The sequence below is a fragment of the Perognathus longimembris genome, chromosome 26, assembly GCF_023159225.1.
Source record: "Perognathus longimembris pacificus isolate PPM17 chromosome 26, ASM2315922v1, whole genome shotgun sequence".
NCBI lineage: Eukaryota > Metazoa > Chordata > Mammalia > Rodentia > Heteromyidae > Perognathus > Perognathus longimembris.
The window spans coordinates 11,358,879-11,385,869 of NC_063186.1; the positions used below are offsets into that span (position 1 = coordinate 11,358,879).

Consider the following 26,991-nt stretch of genomic DNA (forward strand, 5'->3'; position numbering starts at 1 on the left):
TGGGCCGACGACGCGGAGCCGCGTCCCGGGAGGTGCGGGTCTTTGGACCCCGGAACCCCCAGCCCGCCCCGGCCCGGAGGAAAAGCTGCTGGAGTCCAGGAGAGGTGTGAGCATTAACGGGCTTAGGCTCCCCAGACGGCCCGGGGTGGGAACCGGGGACAGCCGGCCGCACGCGCCCGCGTTCCCAGGGGTCGAAGCCCTTGGAGACTCAGCGCCCGGGCTGGGAACCGGAGGCACCCGGCCGCGGGCGCCCCGCTTGCACGCGCCCGAGTTCCCAGGGGTCGAAGCCCTTGGAGACCCAGCGCCCGGGCTGGAGGTGGGCGGGGCTGGAGGGGCGGGGCGAGGCGGGGGAGGAGGAAACCGGGCAGGTGGCAGCGTCGCGTCGTGATTGGTCCGTTCCGGCACCGGCGTTGCTTAGCAACAGCGAGTGAGAGGCGCCGGCGCCCGCGCGCGCGCGCTCCCGCGCGTGCGCACGACGGCAACCCCGCCCCTGCGTCCCATCCGGGGCTGGAGGTGCGGGGAGGACCCGGCCTGCGCTGACCTGCGGGCCGGGCGGCCCCGGGCGGGCGGCACGAGGAAGGACGGTGACAGCTGGCCAGCTGGGCTGCACTCGATCCCAACTCCCCCGAAAGCCGCCGTCGGGGCGAGGTGAGAACCGTTGGGAAGCTGTCGAGGTCCATTACGTCGGCGGGGTGGGGTGGGTAGGGGTGGGGAAGGCGGGGTCAGGCCGGGGGGGGGGCGGAGCGGAGCCCTCCCCACACCGAGCTAGATGGGGGTGCTCCCTGCGTCCTCGGTTCCCCCCTACCACCTAGGTTTTCCGGCCCAGGGATCCCTGGACACCGCCCCCCTCCTTCCCATTTCCTTCCCCCCTCCTTCCCCCCTCCTCCCCCCTTGTTCCCCCCTCGTTCCCCCTCCTCTCTCCCTCCGGGGCGACTTTAGGCCCCCCCTCCCGCCCTGCAGGAACCCACCATGCACTAGGCCAGCTTTTCTAAAAGAAAAGTCAAGGTATATGTTCCTTGTTCCCGTAACAGATTTTCTGCCTCCCTCCCCTTTTTTTTTTTTTGCCAGTCCTGGGACTTGAATTCAAGGCCAGGGCGCTGCCCCTGAGCTGCTTTTGCTCAAGGCTGGTGTTCTATCACTTGGGCCACAGTGCCACTTCCAGACTTTTCTGTGTTTGTGGTGCTGAGGCATGCTAGGCAAGCACTCCACCACTAGGCCACCTTCCCAGCCCCTTCTTGTCCCTTTAACAAGAAGACCTCCAAGCTGAGACCTCACAGGCTCACACCTGTCGTCCTAACTACTCAGGAGAAGGCTGAGATCTAGAGGATGAGGGTTGAAAGCCGAGGGCAGGAAAGTCTGTGAGACTCTTTTTTTTTTTTTTGCCCAGGCCCTGAGTTCAAGCCCAATGACTGACAAAAAAAAAGAAAAAGACAGCAGTAGAGATGGTGTTGTTTGGGGTGCACAGTTGGAATGCATGTATACTGCTGTCCGTAAGACGATCCCCCAAAAGCATCTCCTTGTTTTGTTTTGGGGGTGTTTTCTCTCCTGGCCTGACTTTCTCGCGATCTCATTCACTCACTGGCTTTGTTTTTCCTTTGTGTCTCAGCTTTAAGGCTCTTGTTGGAGGTAAATTCCTAGTTGTAAATCAGTGGGTGGGTGTGCACGTATGCACACGCACGCCTGTAGTGAGGCTTGAACTCAGGTTTTTGAACTCTCACTTAGCTTTTCCGCTCAAGGCTGGTGCTTTGTCATTTTTTTTTTTTTGCAGGTTTATTGGAGGTAAGAATCTCTGGGGTGGTTGTTGTTGTGGTTGTTTGCCCCAGGCTGGCTTTAAATGGAAATCCTCAGATTTCAGCCTCTGGATTAGCTGGGATTACAGGCTTGAGTCACCAGCTCTTCATCACTAGAATGATTTAAAGTACAGTTTCCAAACTAAGATTTCAAATGTCCCATTAACCCTCCCCCCCTTCCCTTTGGTGCCAAACTTGTCAGCTTGAGTGTGGGCATGAAAGTCTGCCGTGCCCTCGGGCAGTTGACTTGGCCCTGGGTGCTGAGAACTGAGTGTCTTTTGTGTGGGGATTAATTTTTCCTGGGATAGTTCACATTTTAACTCCCCAAAGGAAAGCGTGGGGAAGTGGGATGAATGGTCATGGCCCACTGTAGAGTTTTTTTTTTTTGTTTTTTTTTTTTTGGCCAGTCCTGGGCCTTGGACTCAGGGCCTGAGCACTGTCCCTGGCTTCTTTTTGCTCAAGGCTAGCACTCTGCCACTTGAGCCACAGCACCACTTCTGGCCGTTTTCTGTATATGTGGTGCTGGGGAATCGAACCCAGGGCCTCATGTATACGAGGCAGGCACTCTTGCCACTAGGCCATATCCCCAGCCCAACACTGTAGAGTTTTGCTTTGTGTTTCTTTGTTTAGTGCCAGTCCTAGGTCTTGAACTCATCCAGGCCCTTAGCTGCCCCCAACCCTTAGCCCCAGGCAAATGAACCCTTCTACTACAGTTCCACTTCAGGCTTTTTGCTGGTGTATTGGAGATAAGGTGCTTCTGCCTTGGCTGGCTCAGAATTCCCATGATCACTCCCCCCTTTTTTTTTGCCAGCCCTGGGGCTTGAACTCAGGGCCTGAGCACTGTCCCTGGCTTCTTTTTGCTCAAGGCTAGCACTCTGCCACTTGAGCCACAGCGCCACTTCTGGCCTTTTTTATATATGTGGTGCTAAGGAATTGAACCCAGGACTTTATGTATACGAGGCAAGCACTCTTGCCACTAGGCCATATTCCCAGCCCCCCATGATCCTTATATCTTAGCCCTGTGTAGCTGGTAGTCCGGCCAGGAGCTGCCCAGCTGGAAGACCTTCCTTCTTCCTGGGCAAACAAGTCTTTGTTCTCAGCACTCACTCAGGAGGAGAAAGGCGGAATGGGTAAACAAAACAGAGGATTGGCTGGTTGGGAGACCAGCTGGTCCAGCTGGGTTTGTCCCAGGAGGCTTTGGGAAAGTGCAGAGGTGAAGAGTCCTTGTGTTTTTGTTGGTTGTGGGGTTTGAACTCACGGCCCTGGGCTCTTTCACTCAGGGCTCTACCACTTTGAGCCACAGTGCCACTTCCATTTTTCTGGTGGTTCATGGGAGATAAGAGTTTCATGGACTTTTCTGCCCTGGGCTGGCTTTGAACCTCCATACTCTAGACCTCATCCTCCTGAGTAGCTAGGATTATAATTGTGAGCTACTGGTGCCCAGCATTTGAAAGGGTTTTTTGTGTTTTTTTTTTTTTTTTGGCCAGTCCTGGGCCTTGGGCTCAGGGCCTGAGCACTGTCCCTGGCTTCTTCCTGCTCAAGGCTAGCACTCTGCCACCTGAGCCACAGCGCCCCTTCTGGCCATTTTCCATTTATGTGGTGCTGGGGAATCGAACCGAGAGCTTCATGTGTAGGAGGCAAGCACTCTTGCCACTAGGCCATATTCCCAGCCCCTTGAAAGGGATTTTTTTTCCTAATTTATCAAAGGCACCATGAGGGACTCAGATCTGTTTCCTTCTATTTCTTACTATTCTCCCATAACAGGACCAAATATTTAGTATCTTACTGTAATAGGATTGGCAGTATGATGTCCCCTTGCCATCTGTATGAATTCAGTCATTGTTTTGATGACCAGCTCTTCATCCAATATTTCTAGAAATTCAAGACATACTACACCCTCACGTGCTTTCTCTCTTTTTATTTACTTAGGTTTTTTAGGGGATGGGGCTGGTATTGGGACTTGAACTCAAGGCACTGTCCCTTAGCTTTTACACTCAAGGCTGATGCTCTAACACTTGAGCCACACCTTCTATGCTTTTTGGTGGTGAATTGGAGATAAGAGTCTCATGGACTTTACTGCCCAGGCTGGCTTTGAGCTGCGATCCTCAGATCTCAGCCTCCTGAGGAGCGTGGATTACAGGCGTGAGCCCCTGGTGCCCAGCCTGGCCTGCTGTGTGTCTTGCTCTCTGCTGTTATTACAGATGCTTCTGGAACTTACAGGTGGTCCTGTCTCCTAGCTGATCTCCCCTCTTATCCCACATTCCCCACCAGTTTAACTCATGGAACACAGGAGAAGGAAGATTACAAAGTGAAGAAAACACAGGAGCATTGTGAATGATGAGGCAGGAGAGGGCAGGGAAATAATATCAGAAATGCCACTTGCAGGTGGCACCAATGTCTCACACCTGTCATCCGAGCTCCTCCGGAGGCTGAGATCTGAGGATCCTGGTTCCAAGCCAGCCTGGGCAGGAAAGTCCATGAGACTCTTATCTCCAATAAACCCCTGGAAAACCGGAAGTAGATTTGTGGCTCAAAGTGGTAGAGCACAGCCTTGAGGAAATAAGAGCTCAGGGACAGCACCCAGGCCCTGAGGTCCAAGCCCTAGGACCGATGCAAACACACACACACACACACACACACACACACACACACACACACACACGTAACCATTTGTCCTTCGATAGGTAAGAGAGTGAAATTATGTAGTGTGGACCTCCAATGGCCTGCACCATCATCTGATCACACTAACAAAGTGACCTTGCTCTTGTCAGGTGTCCTCATGATTTCTCCCGTGGACCATGTCCATGATCCTCTTTGCCAGTGTGGTACGGGTGAGAGATGGACTGCCGCTCTCGGCGAGCACTGACTTCTATCAGGCCCCGGAGTTGCTGGCGTGCAGGAGACGGCTGAAGACGGTTGCCTCCCGCCTCGCCCAGCACCCGGGTCGGGGTTCTGCAGAAAGCCGCGACTTCAGCATATAGTAAGTGAGCACCTTCACTTCTGCCAGAACGTCACCCAGTGGGACTACTTCCTGCCCACGTGCGGTGCTGAGCTGGGTCGGGTCATGTGTTATCAGAGGACACCTGGCTGACACCAGTGGCTCATCCCTATAATCCCAGCTTGAGCGCTGAGGATTTGCGATTTGAAGACAGTTTGGGTAGAAAGGATGATCAAACTTTTGTCTCCAATTAGGCAAGAAAACAGAAAAAAATAAATCCAGAAGTGGAGGTGTGGCTCAAGTAGTAGAACGCCAGCCTTGAGCAGGAAAAGCTCAGGGATAGCATGCAGGCCCTGGAGTTCCAATCCCAGGACTGGGACAGAAAAGAAGTCAAAGTAGATCCGGGCATCAGATAAGGGCCTGAGATTGTGGGCTTATAACAGTCTTGGAGTTGGGGAGGGGGATCCTTTAGAGCCCCTGAACATTGCTCCCACTAATGCTGTTTCTGTCTATGGCTATCCTTGGTGAAGAGAGCTAGGGATAGCTTGGGGTTGTTTTTTTATTCCAGTCCTGGGGTTTGAACTCAGGGCCTGAGTACTGTCCCTGAGCTTCCTTTTGGTCACTCTACCACTTGAGCCACAGCACCACTTCCGGCTTTTTCTGTGTATGTGGTGCTGAGGAATCGAACCCAGGGCTTCATGCATGCTAGGCGAACACTCTACCACTAAGCCACATTGCCAGCCCTGTATCTGTCTATTTTATTTTATTTCTTGACAGTAGTTGGGTTTGAACTCAGGGCCTCATCCTTGCGCAGGCGCTCAACCACTTGAGCCAAATGCTTCGAATCATGATCTCTATCAAGCCTTGCAATGGGCTTTTGCAAGAAGCACAGAACAAGGTGTTCTCAGAAACTGGGGTAGGTGAGGAAGAGACAACACGTAGGCAAGAAGCAACCACCAGAAACGCAAAGCGGTGCAGACCTGAGTGGAGGCTGCATCTGGGTGTGTGTGGGATGAGGTGGGTGTCCCGTCCCCCCCCCTTGTGTTTCAGCTTCTCTTCTGCGGGGGGCGTGGCCTGCCTGGCCATCTGCTCCCTCCAGTGTCCGGCGGCCATGGCCTTCTGCTTCCTGGAGACGCTGTGGTGGGAATTCACCGCATCCTACGACAACACCCGCATCGGCCTCGCCTCCAGGCCCTACGCCTTCCTGGAGTTTGGTGTGTACCCCTCCTTTATAATTACTCTTCTTTTGTTTTTTTTTGGGGGGGGTGTCACACATTATGGGGGTGGAGCTGTGGTAGCCACGTGTCCCTGAGATGATTCCAGCGGCCCAGAAACATCTACGGTGGCTTTATTTTTGTGGGTTGTGGGCCTTGAACTCAGGGCCTGAGTGCCGTCCCTGAGCTTCTTTTGCTCTGCCACGTGAGCTGCAGCGACACTTCTGGCTTTTTGTGTGTATATGGTGCTGAGGAATCGAACCCAGGGCTTCATGCATACCAGGTAAGCACTCTACCACTAAGCCACCCTCCTAGCCCCTTGTTTATTGTTTTTATTTTTTACTTTTTAGTAGTATTGAGATTGGAAGTTAAGGCCTCCTATTTGGCAAACAGAGGCTCTACTAGAGCGCTTCCATCTTTTGGTTCAGTAGATAAGAATCTCGTGTATTTGTCTTCCCAGGGGCTGGATTTGAACCATGATCCTCTGATCTCAGCCTCCTGATTGTAGCAAGGATGCCACATGCAAGCTATACAATGTCTGTGATATTCTTTTTTTTAAGTAGTTTTGTTTACTTTGTGTTGATGTGGTTTCTAAGGAATCAAACCCAGGGCCTCATGCATGCTAGCCAGGTACTCTACCACTTAGCCAGGTTCCCAGCCCATGCCTGGGATGTTCTGCTGAGACTTTTCACCGTGGGCTGTTCTCCTTTGCAGATAGCGTCATTCAGACAACAAAGTGGCATTTCAACACCCTCAGCTCTCCTCAGCTGAGGGGCAGCTTGGAGAAGATCCAGGAGGAGCTTCAGTTCCAGCCTCCAGCCGTCCTCACCCTGGACGACACAGAAACGGCCAATGGGACACTGGCCAACGGTCACACACCTATCTACTCGGAGCCTGGTGAGGGGCCCTCCGCAGGCTGGCTTTGAACCACGATCCTCCAGATTTCAGCTAGGATGACAGGCAGGAGCCACCGGTGCCTGTGTTTGTTTCCTAACTACATAAACATGAATTTTTATAGAATTGTCGTGGATGTTTCACAGCCTGCAAATGCGGTGACAGTATATATGAATTGAATCTTCTGAAAGGAAGGGGTCTACACTATCATGATCTAATTTCTTTTCTTTCATATTAAATTTCTTGCTTGAATTTGGTATATTAAAAATCTTTATGTCTAGCCAGGCATCCATGGCTCACGCCTGACATCCTGGCTACTCAGGACACTGAGATCTGAGGCTGGAGGTTCAAAGCCAGCCGGGACAGATGAATCTGAAGGATTCTTATGTCGAATGAAACATCAAGAAAAGCCGGAAGTGGCGCTGTGGCTCAAGTGGTAAAGCACCAGCCTTGAGCAGAGAAAGCTAAGCTAGGAGCTTGTGGCCCTGAGTTCAAGCCCCAGTACTGTCACAAAAACAAACTTTCTGTTTTTTGTTTTTTTTTTTAAATTTCATTCTGTGTTTTGGCTTTCTCTGTTTCAACCAGGAAATTCCTAAAATTCAACCAGGAATTCCAATAGGTAGTTCGTCATTAATATTTGGAAGAGCAGTAATGTTTGTAAAGGGAAGCTGGGGTAATGAAGCCCCAAATGTCTCTCTTACCCAGTGGGAGAAAAGACAGGGATCATTTTGTGATCTGTTGTTTTGTTTTTGTTTTGTCCACTTCCCAGTCTTTCTAGAACATTCTACTGTGCTTTGAGTCACTCTATTACCCTAGGGCTAGCACCCTTCCAAGGCTGTACGCCAGGTTGTAAGAGGAACTTTGAACTGTTCCCTGGGAGGGCTAACACTAGCAGCTGACATTAGCTGGGCGTGGCTAGGCAAGGGAGTGCGCGTGTGTGTGTCTACACATCCATGGGAAATGGAAGGACAAGACAGGGTCATTTAAATGATTTCAGCAGGAAAACTTGCTGGACACCATTGAACTGCATCAACCAGAGTCAGTTTCAGCCCTGCTTGCTTGCTTCCTTTCTTTTTTTCTTTGGTGCCAGTCCTGGAGCTTGAACCTTGAACTCGGGACCTGAGCAAAGTCCTTGAGCCTTTTAGCTGAGTGGCTAGCACCTGTCATTCTAGCTACTGAGGGGGCTGAGATCTGAGGATCACAGTTCAAAGCCCTGAGGTATGGATCAAGTGGTAGGACGCCAGCCTTGAGCACAAAACACCAAAGGCTAGAGCTGTTGCCAGCACATTAACAATTTTCGCTTGAGCCAGGCACTAGTGGCTTTGGCCTGTTATCCTAATTGCTCAGGAGGGGCTGGGAATATGGCCTAGTGGCAAGAGTGCTTGCCTCATAAACATGAAGCCCTAGGTTCGATTCTTCAGTACCACATATATAGAAAATGGCCAAAAGTGGCGCTGTGGGTCAAGTGGTACAGTGCTAGCTTTGAGCAAAAAGAAGCCAGGGACAGTGCTCAGGCCCTGAGTTCAAGCCCCAGGACTGGCAAACAAAAAAGAAAATCTAATTACTGACGTGACTGAGATCTGAGGATCTCAGTTCGAAGCCAGAAAAAAACAAAAAAAGAAGTCTATGAGATTTCAATCTCCAATTGGCCTGCAAAATGCCAGGCTGGAGGCATGACTCAGATGGTAGGGTGCCAGCCATGATCAAGAAAGCCGATTGAGAGTACAAGGCCCTGAGTTCAAGCCTCAGTACCAGAAAAACAAATAAACAACAGCAAAACCTGCTACTTTCAGTGAAAGGGAGATTGGACATCTAGAACTTTGAGCTTACTCCGCCCAAAGGGCCTGTTTGTGGAAGCCCCTTGGCTTCCTTGGGACCCCCTGGATGGATTCTGTCCTTCATTTCTGCCCTCACTCCCCCCACTCCTGCTGTGATTTAAATAAGCAGATGTGTGATTCTGTGTCATGGGCACGAGGTGAGGCTGAGAGGTCCTGCTGTTGCCCGGCTTCCTTCCCCATAGACCTTGCTTTCACCTCTTTTCTTTTCTGAATTGTGAAGCTCCCCGCTTCCGGATGGAGCCTGTGACGGCCCTGGGTATCCTCTCCTTGGTCCTGAACATCATGTGTGCTGCCTTGAACCTTATCCGGGGTGTGCACCTTGCAGAACATTCCTTACAGGTAACCCCCCCCCTTCCCCAGGGATATGTGTTCTAGTATAAGTTATTATGAACCAGGGTTTGACACCACCACCACCACCATCATCATCATTATTTTGTGTGGGTGCTGGGACCAGGGCTTGAACTCACGGCCTTGTACTCCCCAGTCGGCTTTCTTCATCATGGCCGGTGAGCTACCTACTACGTGAGTCAGGCCTCCAGTCCTGCTTTTGGCTGGTTAATTGGAAATTGAATCTCACAGACTTTTCTTTTTTCTGGCCCTGGTTGGCTTTGAACTGAGATCCTCAGATGTCAACCTCCTGAGTAGTTAGGATTTCAAGCATAAGCCACTGGTGCCTGGCTTATGAGAAAGTTTTTATATTTATTTTTTGCTGGTCCTAGGGCTTGAACTCAGGGCATGGGTACTGTCCCTGAGCTTTTTTGTGAAAGGCCACTGCTCCACTACTTGAGCCCCAGCGCCACTTCCGGCTTTTTCTGTGTCTGTGGTGCTGAGGAATCAAACCCAGGGCTTCCTGCATGCTAGGCAAGTGCTCTACCACTAGGTCAAACTCCCGGTCAAGGAAGTTTTTAATTTGCTGGCAATTTGCTTTTAGAATTGTAATTTGCAGGCCAAGGCCTTGATATGTATATTTATGAAATAACTTCAGACTAATAGTTCAAAAATTGTTTTCAGTGTACATAGTAATATATATTAATTACATATAATTAATATATTACACAGTGATCATATATTTAAATACATATGTATATCTATATACATATTTATATATAATACATATATGTGTAATATATGTATTTTTACCTAGCTTTTTTTTGTGTGTGTACCTGTCCTGGGGCTTGAACTCAGGGCCTGGGCACTATCCCTGAGTTTTTTTGCTCAAGGCTGGTGCTCTACCACTTGAGCCACAGTACCACTTCCAGATTTTTGGAGATAAGAGTCTCAGAGACATTCCTGCCCTGGCTGGCTTTGAACTATGATCCTCTAGATCTCAGCCTACTGAGTAGCTGGGATGACAGGCGTGAGCCACTGGCTCCCAGCTTATATCTAGCTTTCTTTAATAAAAGGACTAGCTTACTGATTCCATGTTATTGATATTATATCTGTATGTGACAACTTTTTTTATGCCAGATACGGACTTGAACTCAGGGCCTGGGCACTGTCCCTTAACTTTTTCTCTCAAGGTTGGCGCTCTACCAATTGAGCCACAGCACCATTTCTAGCTTTTTGGAGATGAGAGTCTCATAGACATTCCTGCCCAGGCTGGCTTTGAACTATGATCTCAGCCTCTTGAGTAGCTGGGATGTCAGGCGTGAGGCAGCACTGATCAGCAGGAACAATAGCCCACCACAATATGCATCCTATCGCCCTAACCCTCTTCCCCTGCGTTCCTTCTCTTGCTTTTAGATCACCCCTGAGGAAATTGGAAATATTCTGGCTTTCCTCATTCCGTTCACAGCATGCATTTTTCAGGTGGGTAAAATGTTGACAGGTGCACACAGCTCCCTGCGCCCTCACTTTAGTGACCCTCCCTGACCACCTACCCGCGGATGCTCTCTGATTTGCACTTGGTCTTGCGTTTTTGTTTTGTTGTTTCCTCTCAGTGTTACCTGTACCTGTTCTACAGTCCGGCCAGGACGGCGAAGGTAGCGCTGATCTTCCTCTCCATCTGCCTGGGCAACGTGTACCTGCACGGGCTGAGGAACGCCTGGCAGATCCTCTTCCACATCGGAGTGGCTTTCCTGTCTTCCCACCAGATCCTGAGCCGGCAGCCCCAGGAGACACGGGCAGACTGCGGGGTGTGACGGTCACCGTGGTGGGTGGGTGGATCATCTCGCTTACCCCCTCCTGCCTCTCCGCATCACCTCAGAGCCTTTCCATCCCAGACAGACAGCCCCCTCCCCCCCCCCGCCCCCACTGAAAACCCCAAACAACAGAGATCGGAGAGGATGGCTTCCTGACAGTTTCAGGGGGAAAATGCCAGCAAGGCAGGCCCCTGGTTCTGTGGTCAAGCCTGGGCCTGGAGCAGGAAAAGCCCTCAGGCCTTGATGGGAAAGATGGAAGGGCAAGAGTCTTTAAAAAAAAAAAATCAGGTGAGAAGGTGGCTTAGTAGTAGGGTGCTTGCCTTGCAGGCGTGAAACCCTGGGTTCAATTCCTCAGCACCACATACACAGAAAAAGCTGGAAGTGGTGCTGTGGCTCAAGGGGTAGAGTGCTAGCCTTGAGCAAAAAGAAGCCAAGGACAGTGCCCAGGCCCTGAGTTCAAGTCACAGCACTGGCAAAAAAAAAAGAAAGAAAAAATTAGATGATCAAAATAAGCCACTAGACTCAGCATCATTAGTTTTAGTTCCCAGCAGTTATCTCACCAAGGAACCACTTTCAAATCAAAATCAGCTGTGCAGTCTGGTGGTGACCATGCTTAGTTTATTTAACAGAATCCTGGTTCAAAACCAGCCTGGTCAGGAGAGTCCATGAGACTCTTATCTCCAATAAACCACCAGAAAACCGGAAGTGGAGCTGTGGCTCAAAGTGGTAGAGCGCCAGCCTTGAGCACAAATGAAGCTCAGGGCCTGAGTTCAAGTCCCAGGACTGGCACAAGAGAGTGTCACAGAAACTTTAAAAACAAGGAATAAGATTCATCCATAGAGGCTAGATAAATTTTATTTGCCTTGGCTCCGATATATCCTTAAGAATAGTTAAATACATTTTGGATACACGTTGAACTTGATTGGAGGAGGAGGATGACCAACCGAGGTGGAGAACATGGTAAAGAAATCTGAATTGAACCAAAGCCGGGACTTGGGATGGTGGTGAGACAGTGCGTTAACCGGAAACACCTGCTGTATCTGTTGGTAGGGTGTATTGGAATCTTATGGTTTGTTTTATTGTTTGTTTGGTTTTTCTCATTTTGTAAACAAACTGGGTAACTACTTACTGTATCCTAAAGTTTGTGAGCACCAGTGGGAAGGAGAATTCAGGGTGTCACCGAGTGCTAAGGGCAGAGGATAGAAGTATTGTTTTGATTTTATTTATTTTTTTTTTTTTTGCCAGTCCTGGGGCTTGAACTCAGGCCCTGGGCGCTGTCCCTGGCTTCTTTGTGCTCAGGGCTAGCCCTCTACCTCTTGAGCCACGGGGTCATTTCTGGCTTTTTCTATGTATGTGATGTTGAGGAATCGAACCCAAGTCTTCGCACTCTACCAACTAAGCCACCTTCCCAGCCCCAGGACTGGGGTTTGAAGGTGGCTTTTCACACCAGAGCCTCTGCTGAACTAGAGGGCGAGGATTTGAAGGAATGTTCCGGGCTCCGCCAGACGAGGGCGCTGTGGCAGCAGCTCTCACCTGCTTGGCAGCAGACCTGTCTCATGCGTCCTAGAGCTTCTCCTGATAACTATTATACCAAGGGACTCTCTCAACGACATACAAAACAGCAAGAGTTATATAAGTAACTTTACTACGGCTTTATAAACACCTAACTGACCTGTGCTCTGAGAAGGGGCTTTCTTTCATTACACACACACACATACACATATATGTATATATATATGTGTGTGTGTATGTATATGTATATATATATGTGTGTGTGCAGATAGATAGATAGCCAGGCATGAGTAACTCACTGAGATCTAGAGGATCATAGTTCAAAGCCAGCTGGTCAGGAAAGTCCATGAGACTCTTTATCTTGAATGAATCACCTAAAACCTGGAAGTGGCACTGTGGCTCAAAGTTATAGAGCCCTAGCCTTAAGAAAAAGCTCAGGGCTGACAGAGCCCAGGCTATGAGTTCAAGCCCCACAACTGGCACTAAGACAAATAAATAAAAATTGGCTGATCATAGTTCCCCCACATACAGTTCTGAATAAGATCTGCAACCTGGGTTGAACTCTGGAGGTCTTTGGGGGAAATTTTCCCTTTAGATTTTTCTTGGTAGAAATCTAGAGTCCAAATAACCCCGGCATGGGCTGGGAAGGTGGCTTAGTGGTAGAGAGCTTGCCTAGCATGCATGAAGCCCGGGGTTCGATTCCTCAGTACCACATACACCAAAAAAGCCAGAAGTGGCTCTGTGACTCAAGTGGTAGAGTGCCAGCCTTGAGCAAAAGCAGTTCAGGGACAATGCGCAGGCCCTAAGTTCAAGCCCCAGGACTGGCAAAAACAAAAATAGCCTAGGCACAAATACACAGAATATTGTGGGTTAAATGTTGTAGTTTGATATGTAACAGAAAAATTCTGTTTTGGTGATTATGTGTGGATGTGCGTGTGTCTACTGTGTGTTTGCCTCTTGTGGGATTTGAACTCAGCGCCTGGGCACTGTCCCTGAGCTTTTGCTTAAAACTAACTAGCACTTTTATCTCCTGAGCCACAGCTCCACTTCCAGATTTCTGGTGGTTCATTGGAAAGAAGAGTCTCAGGGACTTTCCTGCCTGGGCTGGCTTTGAACCGTGATCCTCAGATCCCAGCCTCCTGAGTAGCTAGGATAAGGGGCGTGAACCACTGACATCCAGCTTGATAATAGTTTTTAAAGTGGAAAAATTTACCGGGTTGATTGGGGAAGGCAAGAAGGTAGTTTAAAAAGAATTCCTTGGTATTTGATTATTGGACCCAGCTACCTACATATCATCTTGGGGGGGGGGGGGCGTTGATCCAGTTTCCGTGACTCAGAATCGCATTGGGAAAATGTTGCCATAGTAACTTTATTTTCCTAGAATAGACTTTTCTATTTTGAACCAAATATAACAATCTGGAAGGAAAAATCAACTGGCAGCTCAGATGTAAATGTCAATGTTGTTTCTGCACTGATTTCACACCCGCATAATTTTCTGCACATCAATTAAGTACAGTCTTCCTAAGAGCATTCTGGAAGACATGGAAAAAGGCAAGTAAAAAAGAAAAGGAATGGGAAACTAGCTATGGAAGGAAGGACCTTTAAAAAAACAAAATTAAGGGCTGGGGATATGGCCTAGTGGCAAGAGTGCTTGCCTCGTATACATGAGGCCCTGGGTTCAATTCCCCAGCACCACATATACAGAAAATGGCCAGAAGTGGTGCTTTGGCTTAAGTGGTAGAGTGCTAGCCTTGAGCAACAAGAACCCAGGGACAGTGCTCAGGCCCTGAGTTCAAGGCCCAGGACTAGCCAGAAAAAAAAAAATTAGAAGCTCAAGCCAGCTACTGGTGGCTCGCGCCTATTATCCCAGCTACTCAGGAGGCTGAGCTCTGAGGATCAGGGTTCAAAGCCAGCCCAGGCAGGAAAAGTCAGTGAGATTTTTTTATTTTCCATGATTGAACAAAAAAAAAGCCAGGTATGAAAGCGTTGCTCAAAAGGTAGAGCACCAGCCTTGAGCGAAAAGCTAAACAGCAGTGCTCAGGCCCTTAGTTCAAATCCCAGGGCTGACAGATGCGCACACACTCATGATTCTCCATTGGTTTCACACCAGCATACTTGTCTACACACCTAGTCCTGTCGTTTTCTCGTGAGATTATTTTGAAGACGTGGCAGAGGAGGGGGATCTTTTTATTGCTTTAAATTAGAAGCCTCCCCTCCCCCTCCCACCCAACTGCACTCTTTGGAAGTTGGTAAAGGCAGCTTCACCTGGTGAGCCATGGTGATGTGGTAGTAGTGTTGCTGGGCAGTCCTGTAGTCCCTGCTGAGGGGAGTGTGGTCTCCATCCCTCCACATCTAGACAGGGTTTCAGATGGTGTCTCTACAACCAACCCAACAGCACCCCATTGTCTAGCTGCAATCCCATGAAAACAAGCCTCAACTCCTGCGTCCCCGAGGAGGCCCAGTGTGGGCTTGACTCGGTTCATGCTCATGTCTCCGTGGCCCCAGAGCCACCCCCCTGCATGATTTGGGGGTGGTGGTCACCCTGCAGTGGAGCATGTAGCTTAGTTTACCCTACGGGTGTTGGGGCTGCCAGCCCCAGCCCCCTCCCAGGCCTAGATGTTAGAATTGAATGATAAAACTTTGAGGTCTGGTCGGGCTAGCTGGTGGCTCACACAGGTCATCCGAGCTACTCAGGAGGCTGAGATCCGAGGATCACGGTTTGAGGCCAGCCTAGGCAGGAAAGTCCCTGAGACTCTTATCTCCAAGGAACCACCAAAAAGCTGAAGTGAAGCTGTGGCTCATGCGGTAGACCACCAGCCTTGTGGGGAAGGGGCTGGGAAAAAGGCAAAGGGACAGAGCCAGGCCCTGAGTTCAAGTCCTAAGATCAGCACCAAACAAAAACTTGGAGGCTGAGTTCGCCAGGGCAAACTTATTTTTCCTGTTCACCCGGAAGCTCTGCCCGCCCTGTTTCATGCGCTTTTTACTTCTTTTCCTGTAACCAATTTCTAGCCTCTCTTGACCTGAGAAGTGGGATTGTCATTAACCTTCCCATAAGTAGTACACTTAACGCTGTATAGCTAATTTATATACTGTGTATATATAACATTGAGCGAAGTTGGGGAATAAATGGAAGGGATTTGTTAACATGTGCTGTGTTTCCTGTCTCTGCCAACATTTCTGGCTTTGGGGGTCTTTTGCCCTGGTGACATGAGAGAGAAGGTAGTGTCCCCTTAAGTAAGCCAGGACCGGTTAGTTTAGCCTTCGCCAAAGCCGGGTGCTGGTGGCTCATGCCTGTCATCCTAGCTACTCAGGAGGCTAAGATTGGGAGGATCAAGGTTCGAGGCCAGCCTGGGTTGGACAAGGCCCCTCTTCGAGGAACCAGCAAAAAGCTGGAAATGAAGTTGTGGCTCAAGTGGTAAGAGTTCAAGAAAAGGCTCAGGGACAGCATCCAGGCTCTGAGTTTAAGTGCCAGGATTGGCACGTATACACACACACACACACACACACACACACACACACACACACACACACACACACACACACACACCAGTCCAGCCTAGAGCTGCCATAGAGATGGGATGGGTCTGCTTGTCTGTTGCCTTCCCTCTCCTCCCCCCCCCCCCAGGCACCCTGGGAAATTCCTTCTCAGTTCCCAGCTCCCTCCCCTCTGGGTTTCCTGTGTTGGTGCTGGCCCTGGGGCTCGAACTCAGGCGTGTGTGTGTGTATATTATATATATATATATAATTTTTTTTCTCAAGGCTGGTGTTCTACAGCTTGAAACAAACCACTTCTACCTGCTTGTTTTAGGTTCCCTTGGAGATTAAAAAAAAAAAAAGGATCTCCTGGGGACTTTCCTGTCCTGAGCTGGCTTTGAAGCACAGTCCTCAGATTGCAGCCTCCTGAAGTAGCTGGGCTGACAGGTGTGCAGCACTGCCCTGTAGAGCAGTGTCACAAGCACAACCCGAAAGCATACCGAGCTGCAGAAGCAATGGTAAAATGTAAATACACTAGCGATGGTGTGCTCACCTAGCATGCACGAAGCCCTGGGTTCGATTCCTCAGTACCACATACACAGAAAAAAGCCAGAAGTGGTGCTGTGGCTCAAGGGGTAGAGTGCTAGCCTTGAACAAAAGAAGCTCAGGGACAGCGCCCAGGCCCTGAGTTCCAGTCCCACGACTGGCAAAAAAAAAAAAAAGATACTTGTGAAATTTGAGAAATCAATAAGGATTGATATAAAAGCAACTGTGTAAATTAGCAAAAAGTAAAAAAAAAATTTAAAAGGACAGTAATTCCAAATTTAAAAAAGAAAAGAAAGGTGCAGGTGGCTCATACCTGTCATCCCAGCTACTCAGGAGGCTGAGATCTGAGGGTCATGGTTCGAAGCCAGCCCGGGCAGGAAAGTCCATGAGACTCTGATCTCCAATGAATCACCAGCAAAAAAACAAACAAAAAACCCCTGGAAGTGGAGCTGTGGCTCGAGTGGTAGAGCTCCAGCCTTGAGTGAAAAAGCTTAGGGACAGAACCCAAATCTCCTGAGTTCAAGCCCTTGCACACACACGCGCGCACGCACACACACACACACACACACACACACACACACACACTTGGAGGAAAGCCAGGCTGTGTGGCCATAGTTTCCTGGCCCTGATATTCCCACAGGGGGTGCTCTTAGGAGTATGAAGCATACAGCCGCAGGGGACAGGGGTTCCCCCTTTTTCCCGCCCCCCCCCCAATACCCTGAGCCCTGAGTACAAATCAGATATTAAGTCAGAGGTGGGTTGAAACTGGGTGGGAGTGGGGAAGTTGGAGGTGACTGGGCCTACTGGGGGGAGACTGTCCAAGGCCCATTTTCTAAAATTTCCCCCAGAGATGAGCGCTGAGGTCAGAGGTGAGGAACACAGGGTCAGCGTCTCAATGACTGTTCTCACAGAGCCGTCCAATGGTGGGGAAGTCAGGGCTGGTGAGGTAGTGAGCTCCCCGGCTGTGGAGGTATACAAGCCCTGATGACTTGTCCCAGATAGGATATTGGAATGAGCTGTTCTCCTCTTGAAGACATGATCTGGTCTTCATCACGGGTGACCGAGGGGACATTTTTTTTTTTTGTCTGTCACCCGGAATATGTCTTAGGATGACAGTCCCAGGCCGCTACAGGAAACGACCTGTGCCAGCTCCCTGTTTGAAGAGTAAATATTAGTCTTTTGTCGAGAGCAGCCTGTTCTCTGTCACTTGGCACTGAGAACATTGAGTGGCGGGGGGGGGGGCAGTTGTTATGTATTATTACTTTTAATTTTAATGCCTGTAACTGGGGACTTGAACTCAGGGCCTCGGCCAGTGGCCCTCGTCTTAGCGTTTGTTGTTCATTTTCACAGCTTGCCCCACACACCTCTCTACCTTTTGGCTTTGGTCCTTGGAGAGAAAGAGTCTCAACAGACCTTTCCCTGCCCCCCCGGGGGGGGGGGCTGGCCTTGAACCCTGATCCTCAGCTCTCAGCCTCCAGAGTAGAGGAAGATGGGGGCCAGCAGGCCTTGCCTGTCTAGGCCATGGGACGGGTAAGAGGGTGGGCAAAAACAAGCAACCATGGCCCCATCGTCATGGTAAGGAATATTTTAATGAACTATTTTTTAAAAAAAGAAAGAGGATCAAAGTGAATGCAAAAAATACCAAATTTAAATATGTATATATATATATCTATATATATAAAACTAGAGTTAGTGTGAGGAGCTGCATCTGCCCTTCCCCGCCCCCTCCCGGAGCACCTATGGGGGCCAGCATGGCACCCCCCAGGCGGCGATTGGGTCATCGGGGTGCTCATCTCATCAGCGGCTTCTCCCATTGGTGAGGTCACGGTTGCCCTAGCGACAAGAGGGCGTGGCTTGGTCAGGCCATGTAGGTCAATTAGGGATGGTGTGGAAGGGTCCAGCCTGGCCCTTGTCCCTTCCGTGCCTGCCTGCCTGCCTTCCTTCCTTCCTGTCTTCTTCCTTCCTTCCTTCCTGCCTTTCTCCCTTCTGTATTCGTGATCTTTCCTTCTTCCTTTTTCCTTCCTTCCTTCCTTCCTTCCTTCCTTCCTTCCTTCCTTCCTTCCTTCCTTCCTTCCTTCCTCCCTCCCTTCTGTATTCGTGGTGATCTTTCCTTCCTTCCTGTGTTCCTTTCTCCTTTCTGTATTCGTGATCTTTCCTTCCTCCTTTTTCTTTACTTCCTTCCATATTTTCTGGGGATCCTTTTTTTCTTCCCTTCTTTCTTCCTTTCTCCCTTCCCCTTTTTCTTCCTTTTCTTCCATCATTTCTTCCTTAAGTTCCTTCTCCCCTTTTCTTTCTTTCCGTCTTCTCCTTCCTCTATTTTTCCTTCTTCCTTTCCTTTCCCTCTTGTTCTTTTACAGGACATTTCCTTCTTTCTTCCTTCCATTGATCTTTCTTCCTTTTCTTTTTCTTCTTCCTTTCTTTTTCCTTTCCTTTTCTTCTCCCTCCTTCCTGATGCTGCCAGCTTGCTTGCCTTCCCACCCTTCCACCATCATGTCCCAGACACTGGAACCAACCAATGACCATTGAAATAAAACCATGAACCTGACTTTCTTCCTTTCAACTGTTCCCCCCCTGCCAGATTTTATCACAGAAATGGGGGGGGGACCCAAACCCCCAACCACCACACCAAGCTGATCTCCTTTATTCTCTGGGTTTTAGTGCCCCCGTGTGCCCTGCCTGGGGCCTGAGGCCAAATGGCCTTCCATCCCCTCTTCCTCTTGGTGACCTGCCGGACTCCTGGTCCTCTAGCTGGGAGTCCAGGACTCCTGGCTATAAATAACTCCATCCTCCCTGGCCCTGTGCAGGGTGCTTAATGACCGCCAGCTGTGGCCCCGGCCCCCGGGGAGATAAGAGCAGTTCCTGTTCCCACGTGGGAGAGGGGGACCGGGGGCTGGGCAGTGGAAATGACGCCTGGTCCCTGACCTGGTCCAGAACCCTCTCCCACCCACCCGGGGGGTCATCGCCCTGCCCTCTGCTTGGGTTCTGTTGCTCTATCGTCCTCATTCTCACCCGGGGAGCCAGGGCCTCACACCTCAGGAGGTGGAGATCTGGAGGACTGTGGTTCAAAGCCAGCCCCGGGCAGGAAAGTCCCTAAGACTGATCTCCAAGAAAAACCACCAGAAAACCAGAAGTGGTGCTGTGGCTCAAGTGGTAGAGCACCACCAGCCTTGAGTGACAGAACTCAGGGACAGCACCCAGGCCTTGAGTTCCAGAGGTGCCATTGGAACCCCAAGAAAGAGTGTCACCTCCCCCGGGAAACTGCTGGCAGATTTGGTGGGCACCCCCAGTCCCCGGGGTGGGGTGGGGTCGGGATCTACGTCTGGGCTTACAGTGGGGTTTGGAGACTGGGTGGTTCTCGCGCCCAAGGGCCTGGCTGGAGAGTCAAATCCTGGGGTCTGTCTCCCCCTCTTGCACCCCATTCTGACTCCCTGCAAGGGAGGGGGGAGGGGGGAGAGATGTTGAGTCCTGAGGCCCAGCCTGGCGCAATCCCTGAGGTCCCCACTAGGGGGCATCAGAGATGAGCTGGGATGGGTGGGGGGGTGTTCAGTGCCTGGGAGAAAATTCCCAGCCCCGCCTTGTCTTAAGTTTGTTCTCTGGTCTTCTTGCTGGAGAATTCCAACTTCTTTCTCCCCATCATTGGGTCCCCCCACCTTTTCTCTACCTCCTGTCACTTATCTGAGTAACATCCCGCCATCTCTATTCTCCAACTTTTCTGTGTTGTTGTTGGTTATGGGACTTGAACTCAGGGCCTGCGCGCTATCCCTGAACTCTTTTTTAGCTCAAGCCTAGCGCTTTACTATGTTGAGCCACAGCTCCACTTCTGATCTTCAGGGTGGTTATATTAGAGATCAAAAAGAGTCTCACGGACTTTTCCTGCTCCAAGCTGGCTTTGAACCTCAATCCTCCCCCTCTCAGCCTCCCTGAGTAGCTGGGATGACAGGCTTGAGCCACCGGTGCCCCCCTTCCTTTGTTCCCCAGTCTCTACTGACACAGTGGTGTGGTGGGAGGGGTGAATGATTAGACATGGGGGCTTCTTTGGGCCTTCACACAAGCTCAGACAGAACACGGGGATGGGGGGGGGGGCGATCTGTTGTTTGGTGATAGATGCATGACGGTAGGACCACCCAGACCTGGTAGGAGCCAGCTTTGAAGGAGGACTGTGGTCCCCTGAGAGCCTTTGCCAGTCCATCTGTCCTCTTTGGGCCAGCTTGCTGTCCACTTGTCCTCCCCCAAGGGAGACAATATTACAAGTTTATGGAGTTGGATCCCCACCCTCCAATACAAAAAGCTTTCTTAGCTTGTTCTGATTTGGTGGTCCAAGCCTGGAATCAATCGTCTCTTGGCTGGTTTTATAGGAGTTAAGGATCATTATGGCGTCAGCTTTGCCTTCTTCACACTCTAAACTGGAAGCCGGGTGCTGGAGGCGCACGCCTGTCACCTGAGCTGCTCAGGAGGCTGAGATCTGAGGATCGCAGTTCGAAGCCAGCCCAGGCAGGATGAGTCTGTGAGGCTCTTCATCCTCCAATGAACCACAAGCTGGAAGTGGAGCAGTCGTTCAAGTGGTAGAGCGTTAGCCTTGAATGACACCAACATCACAAAAGGTCAGGGATGGCACCCAGGCCCTGAGTTCAAACCCCAGGACAGGCAGAACAAGATGAAGGAAGATGATATAACTGGAAACAACCGGTTCGCAGGTTCGAAGGCTTGAGCTCCTCGCTCAAAAACCAGAGGAGGATGGCTTCCAGCTTTAGGAACGTGGGGGACCCCCTGAAACTAGGGAGCTAGGTTGGGAACAACTTGGTGAATGCAAAAAAAAAAAAAAGTTATTGCTTTCAGTCTATTGCAATCCTGGGGGAGGGGGCGGCGTCTTCGTTAGCCGCCGCCTGCCCACCAGGGTGAATGGAAGGTTCTAGAACATCCCCACCACCAGCTACTTGGATGAGATGCCCCACGGGCTGAAGATCTTCCTCCAGAAGAAGGGAAATCACATTCTCGACAACAACAACAAAACCAATCCACAAGAATCCAGCACACACCATACACACACACACACTGGTCACAGGAGAGAGCCACGGTCCCCGAGTTCAAATCCTGTCTCTTGGAGACTCAGTGTCCCCGCCTGGGGACGTGCGGACAGCCATCCTGCCTTCCTGGGGCCGGGACTGGAGGGCGCCCTGGGCTGGCTCACCACCCTGGATCTCGATCGCTTTGGTTGTCGTGTAAGGCTGGCGTGGAGGGAGAAGGCATCGGGGCTCCCGTGGAGAGCGAAGGCCCCGGCGGCGCGGAGTTTCCTTGGTCCTGGGGTTGGTAACGCGCCACCCGCTAGGCCCTCGCTGGGGATGGCGGAGCGGAGCCAGGCAGCGCCCACCAGAGGTAGCGGGAGGGCGGAGGGCAGAGCGCCTGGCGGCCGGCCTGCGTGGAAACCTGGGGTCCCACGGGACCCCTTCTTCTTCTGGGGGCAACTCATCTCCGGCCCCTCGGAGCACGAAGGCCTTTCTCCGAGGCTCTCCTCTGATTGGCTGGAGGAGTTACCAGGAAGGGCGGAGCCAGAAGGCGTAGGCAGCTGCAACCTTGAGTCTAGGCACCTGCTCTCCTCTGATTGGTCGGCGGAGTTATTGCAAGGGGCGGAGTCAGCAGCCATATGCAGATCCCACGCTTGTGATTGGCCGAGGATCCTTCAGAGGCGGGACCTGGAGACAGGTGCCAGGGGGAGGTCTCCGAGTCTAGGCGACTGCTCTCCTCTGATTGGTCGGCGGAGTTATCGAGAGGGGCGGAGTCAGCAGTCGTATGCAGATCCCACGCTTCTGACTGGACGAGGGTCCTTCGGAGGCGGGGTCTGGAGGCCGGCGCCAGGGAAGCTCTCAGCAGTCAGCTTGCTTAGCGGGAGCGGTGGGCGGGCAGCAGTTGGCAGGTCTGTGGTTAAGGCAGTCGGGGCGGGCTCCCAGCCCGGGGCCGGGGCCACGCGGAGGGGGCGCCGCCGAGGGTCAGACCAGGGAGGCCTCGGCCTGGAAACTGGAGGAGCGGCGCGCGCCGGGGCTGACCCGCGTCAGCATGGAGACCTGCGTGCTGCACGTGGCGCCCGTGCTGCCGCCCCACGCAGGCGGGTGCTTCGGGTGCCACCCCAGCAGCCCCTGGAAGCGCCAGCGCCTCCACTTCCGCCGCAGCTCCGCCTGCACCTGAGGGTGGGGGTCCGGGGATCAAGACCCGCTGCTCCCAAGCCGACCATTCGGGGCCCTTTGGGGAAGCCAACGTCGAGGGGACCCCCCCCCCCCCCCCCCCGCAAGCTGGGGAGTTAGGAAGGGGTGGGTGTGGAGCTCAAGGACACATCAGGATCTTGGAGCCAGGGAGAGAGGGAGGCTGTCTGGGCCTCAGTTTCCCAGGCTTCCATTGATGTGAAGGTTGGGGGGCGAGGTTGTTTGTTTTTTGTCAGTCCTGGGCCTTGAGCTCAGGGCCTGAGCACTGTCCCTGGCTTCTTTCACTCTACCACTTGAGCCACAGCACCGCTTCTGGCTTTTTCTATATGTGTGGTGGTGAGGAATTGAACCCAGGGCTACCACCAGGCCACATTCCCAGCCCCAAGGTTTGGGTTTTGTAGTTTGAGAAAATTGTCTTTTCTATCAATGCATGTGTGTGGGTTTTTTTTTTTTGTTTGTTTGTTTTTGCTTAAAAGTTCCTGCTTTGTTGGCCTGGTGGCTTTGGGATAAGGAGGCTTTTTATCGTTTTGTTTAGTTTTTAAATTTTTCAGTCGCGGGGCTTGAACTCAGGGCCCAGGGCGCTGTCCCTGAGCTCTTCTGCTCAAGGCTAGCACTCTACCACTTGGAGCCACAGCACCACTTCCAGCTTTGTGGTGGTTCATTGGAGATAAGAGACTCAGACTTTTCTGCCTGGGCTGGCTTGGAACCGCCATCCTCAGATCTCAGCCTCCTGAGTAGCTAAGATGACAGGCCTGAGCCATAGGCACCCAGCTAAGGAAGGGGTTTTGAAAGAAGTGAGATTTTTGTCCTAAACTGGTTTCTTTTCAGGATGGAACTGAGACACACCTTCGCTAGTTCGAGAAATAGCACAGTGCCAAGGAGATTTGGAGATCCCTTGTGTACTGTTAACATTATTTCACTCACCTTATCTACATACATTCTACCCTATTCCAATGACCAATCACGAGCAGATTGTGAACCAATCCAGGCAGAGGAGTGAGGATAACCTATGTAATACATTCTACCCTATTCAATCTAGCCAATCGAAAGCAGACTATGAAGCTGAGCTCAACCAATCAGGGCAGAGGGAGCCTGCTGCATTAGAGATAACCTATATAAATACATTGACCCTACTCAAACCAGCCAATCACAAGCAGACTGTGAACCAGAGATCAGCCAATCAGAGCAGAGGGGTGGGGCCTGCTGCATTAGGTATAAATAGGGAAGCAGTGGGCCTGCTCTCTGTTGCTTGTGTGCCAGATTTCTGGCTGATGGCACGGTTTTCTGTGCAGAAATAAATTGTGCCTTGCTGAGACAATTCTTTATTTTCCTAATTATTGTTGTGGCTCCGGTGGCTCTTGGAGGGCATGTTTATAACAATAGACAAGCCTCCATCTTCTCTCTGACCCAGCCCTCAACTCAGTCTGCTACTTCACTCGATGCTTCAAAGGATGGGAGTGTGGCTTAGTGGTAGAGTGCTTGCCTAGCATGCACGACACCAGGGGTTCGAGTCCTCAGCACCACATACACAGAAAAAGCCAGAAGTGGTGCTGTGGGCTCAAGTGGTAGAGTGCTAGCCTTAAGCAAAAAGAAGCTCAGGGATGGTGCCCAGGCCCTGAGTTCAAGCCACAGGACTGGCAAAAAAAAAAAAAAAAAAAAAAGGTGGAGTTCATATGCAGATTCAAAGTCTGCTGGTCTAGGGGTGGTCTCAGAGATTTGCATTTTACAGGTTTTCTTTCTCCTTTCTCTTCCTCCCCCCCCCCTTTTTTTTTCTGTGCCAATCCTAAGGTTTGGACTCAGGGCCTGGGTGCTGTCCTTGAGGGTGTTTTTTTGTTTTTTAACTCAAGGCTGGGACTCCAGCACTTGAAACACAGCCTCATTTCTGGCTCTCCACCCCCCCTCGCCCCCCATTTCATTGGTGATCAGAGTCTCACTGACTTTCCTGCTCAGGCTGGCTTTAAACCTCAATCCTCCTCAGATCTCGGCCTCCTGAATAGCTAGGATGACAGGCGTGTGCCACCAGCACCCCAGTGGAGTTTGCATTTTAAAGAGGTTTCTAATGTCTAGGGTGCCACCAAACCCTGGTACTATCTTTGGAGCACCAAAGTTTAGACGATTTTTTGCGGGGACCCCTGCAAGGCCTCAGAGGAACTTACCTCACCATTGAGAAAGCAGTAGAGAATGGCTACCACAAAACCCTGGGAGGGAAACAGACAGCAGAGGTCAAACAGCCCTGTACCCCAGAACTTTCTCCTCCCCACCCCCTCTCCCTGATCTCTTTTCCACACATTCCCTGACACTAGTTAAGGTGAGGGCTTAGCACCAAATAGATGCTTATAATTCCTTTTTTTTTTAATTTGGCAGTCCTGGGGCTTGAACTCAGGGCCTGGGCGCTGTCCCTGAGCTTCTTGTGCTCAAGGCTAGAGCTCTAACTCTTGAGCCACAGGGCCATTTCTGTTTTTTTCTGTGTATGTGGTACTGGGGAATCGAACCCAGGGCTTCCTGCATGCTAGATGAGCACTCGACCACTAAGCCACCGTCCCATCCCTAGATGCTTGTGACGATGGAAAAGTCTGGGAATTATGAAAGCAGCTAGAGGTTCCATATTGAGGTTTGCCTCCTCTAAAGGTTAAACACTTCCTAAGGGATCCCCACAAAAGAAGGGCCAGCCAATCCACAGTCCATACCTGGAAAGACCCCACCACCAGCTCAAAGACCATTTTCACTTCCGCTTTGAAGTTGTCGGGGAAGAAGGCGAACATGATGTAATGGACTCCAAACAGGGGGATCAGCAGCAATGTGGACTTGGCCAACCTCCTAGGGGGTGGGAATGATGGATGGTGAGCCCGTGTGCCCCGCATGGACCCATACACACTAAAGGACTCCAAATGGGGTCAGCAAGGGTGTGGACTCTGTCAGCTTCGTAGGGGGCGGGGACGGTGAGCAGCGAGCATGCGCTCCACTGTGCCATGTGTGGAACTCCCTCCCCAACACTACGCTCACATCAACTCCTCTACCAGTCCTGCAGGGCGTCTGCCCTCCTGTCCTTGGCCATCTAGGCCTGGAGAGAAAGAGATAGATTCTCTCTCTGCTTATCCTTCTTTTTTTTTTTTTTTTTTGGCCAGTCCTGGGCCTTGGACTCAGGGCCTGAGCACTGTCCCTGGCTTCTTCCCGCTCAAGGCTAGCACTCTGCCACTTGAGCCACAGCGCCGCTTCTGGCCGTTTTCTGTATATGTGGTGCTGGGGAATCGAACCTAGGGCCTCGTGTATCCGAGGCAGGCACTCTTGCCACTAGGCTATATCCCCAGCCCCTGCTTATCCTTCTTGAACGAGAAGTCAGTGAGGAGGATGTAGCATCGTGGGGAGTTGGAGATGGGGAACAAAACCAGAGAGACCTCATCTCAACAAGCAAGTTGGGTATAAAAGTACAATCCAGTAACCCCAGCTACGCAGGAGGGGTAAGCAGGAAGGTCATGGGCAGGTGGCTAGCCTGGGTAGAAACAAAAGGCACAAGACTAGCCTGGCACGGGTGGCTCATACCTGTCATCCTAGCTACTCAGGAGGCTGAGATCTGAGGATATTAAGTCAGTCCCGGGCAAGAAAGTCTGTGAGATTCTTATCTCCAACAAACTACCATAAAGCTAGGATGGAGATGTGGCTTAAGTGGTAGAGCACCAGCCTTGGGAAAAAAAAAAAAAAAAGCTAAGGAATCCTCAGGGTTCAAGCTCCAGGACACAGACACAGACACAGACAGACAGACAGACACACGCACACCAATCTGAAGATCCTATATGAGAAAATAACATAAAGCAAAAATGACTAGAGGTGTGGCTCAAGTGGCACCTGCCTAGTAAGTATACAGTCCTGAATTATTATTATTTAAAAAATATTTGTTCCAGTCCTGAGGTTTGAACTCAGGGCTTGAGTGCTTGAGATTTTTTGCTCAAGGCTCAATGCTAACACTTTACCACTTGAACCACAGCTCCACTTCTGATTTTTTTATATTATTTTATTTTATTTTTGCCAGTCCTGGGGCTTGAACTCAGGGCCTGAGCACTGTCCCTGGCTTCATTTTGCTCAAAGCTAACACTCTACCACTTGAGCCACAGCGCCACTTCTGGCCATTTTCTATATATGTGGTGCTGAGGAATCGAACCCAGGGCTTCATGTATACGAGGTGAGCACTCTTGCCACTAGGCCACATTCCCAGCCCCTGATTTTTAGTTTTTAGTGCTTAATTGGAGATAAGAATCTCACAGACTTTCCTGCCTGGGCTGGCTTGAAACTGGAATCCTCAGATCGCAGCCTCCTGAGTAGCTAGAATGAGAGGTGTGGGCCACTGACACTTGGCCCTATTCTTCTTCTTATTATTATTATTGCTATTTTTTATTGCTATTATTTTATGTAGGACTTCAGTTACTGAGAAATATTGTCAGGAAGCAAGATCTTT

General features: G+C 50.9%; 2 protein-coding genes across 8 annotated transcripts in view; one reads left to right on the forward strand and one right to left on the reverse strand.

The window, feature by feature from the left end:
- On the forward strand, positions 1-24,017 carry Sec22c (SEC22 homolog C, vesicle trafficking protein). 6 transcript variants are annotated; one of them, XR_007209234.1, is made up of 8 exons: positions 496-648; positions 4,562-4,770; positions 5,779-5,942; positions 6,657-6,839; positions 8,895-9,013; positions 10,418-10,483; positions 10,638-11,103; positions 23,992-24,017. XR_007209234.1 is itself a non-coding variant. In XM_048334727.1 (7 exons), the coding sequence occupies exons 2-7, from the start codon at positions 4,589-4,591 to the stop codon at positions 10,929-10,931; spliced, it is 1,008 nt and encodes a 335-aa protein (XP_048190684.1). In that variant the 5' UTR covers positions 1-104; positions 4,562-4,588; the 3' UTR covers positions 10,932-11,202. The 6 variants fall into 6 exon arrangements, 5 of the variants coding, with proteins under 5 accessions (XP_048190684.1, XP_048190683.1, XP_048190680.1 ...); XM_048334727.1 differs by lacking the exons at positions 496-648; positions 23,992-24,017 and adding an exon at positions 1-104 and having other exon boundaries at positions 10,638-11,202; XM_048334726.1 differs by lacking the exon at positions 23,992-24,017 and having other exon boundaries at positions 496-674; positions 10,638-11,202.
- Positions 22,261-26,991, reverse strand: part of Vipr1 (vasoactive intestinal peptide receptor 1) — a 24,591-nt gene continuing 19,860 nt past the window's right edge. For both annotated transcript variants that reach the window (XM_048334721.1, XM_048334720.1), the window contains exons 11-13: positions 25,229-25,358; positions 24,698-24,739; positions 22,261-22,523 (exon numbers count right to left, since the gene is read on the reverse strand). In XM_048334721.1, the coding sequence (XP_048190678.1) occupies positions 22,332-22,523; positions 24,698-24,739; positions 25,229-25,358 (364 nt within the window). In that variant the 3' untranslated portion in view covers positions 22,261-22,331. The remainder of the gene's footprint in view (positions 22,524-24,697; positions 24,740-25,228; positions 25,359-26,991) is intronic.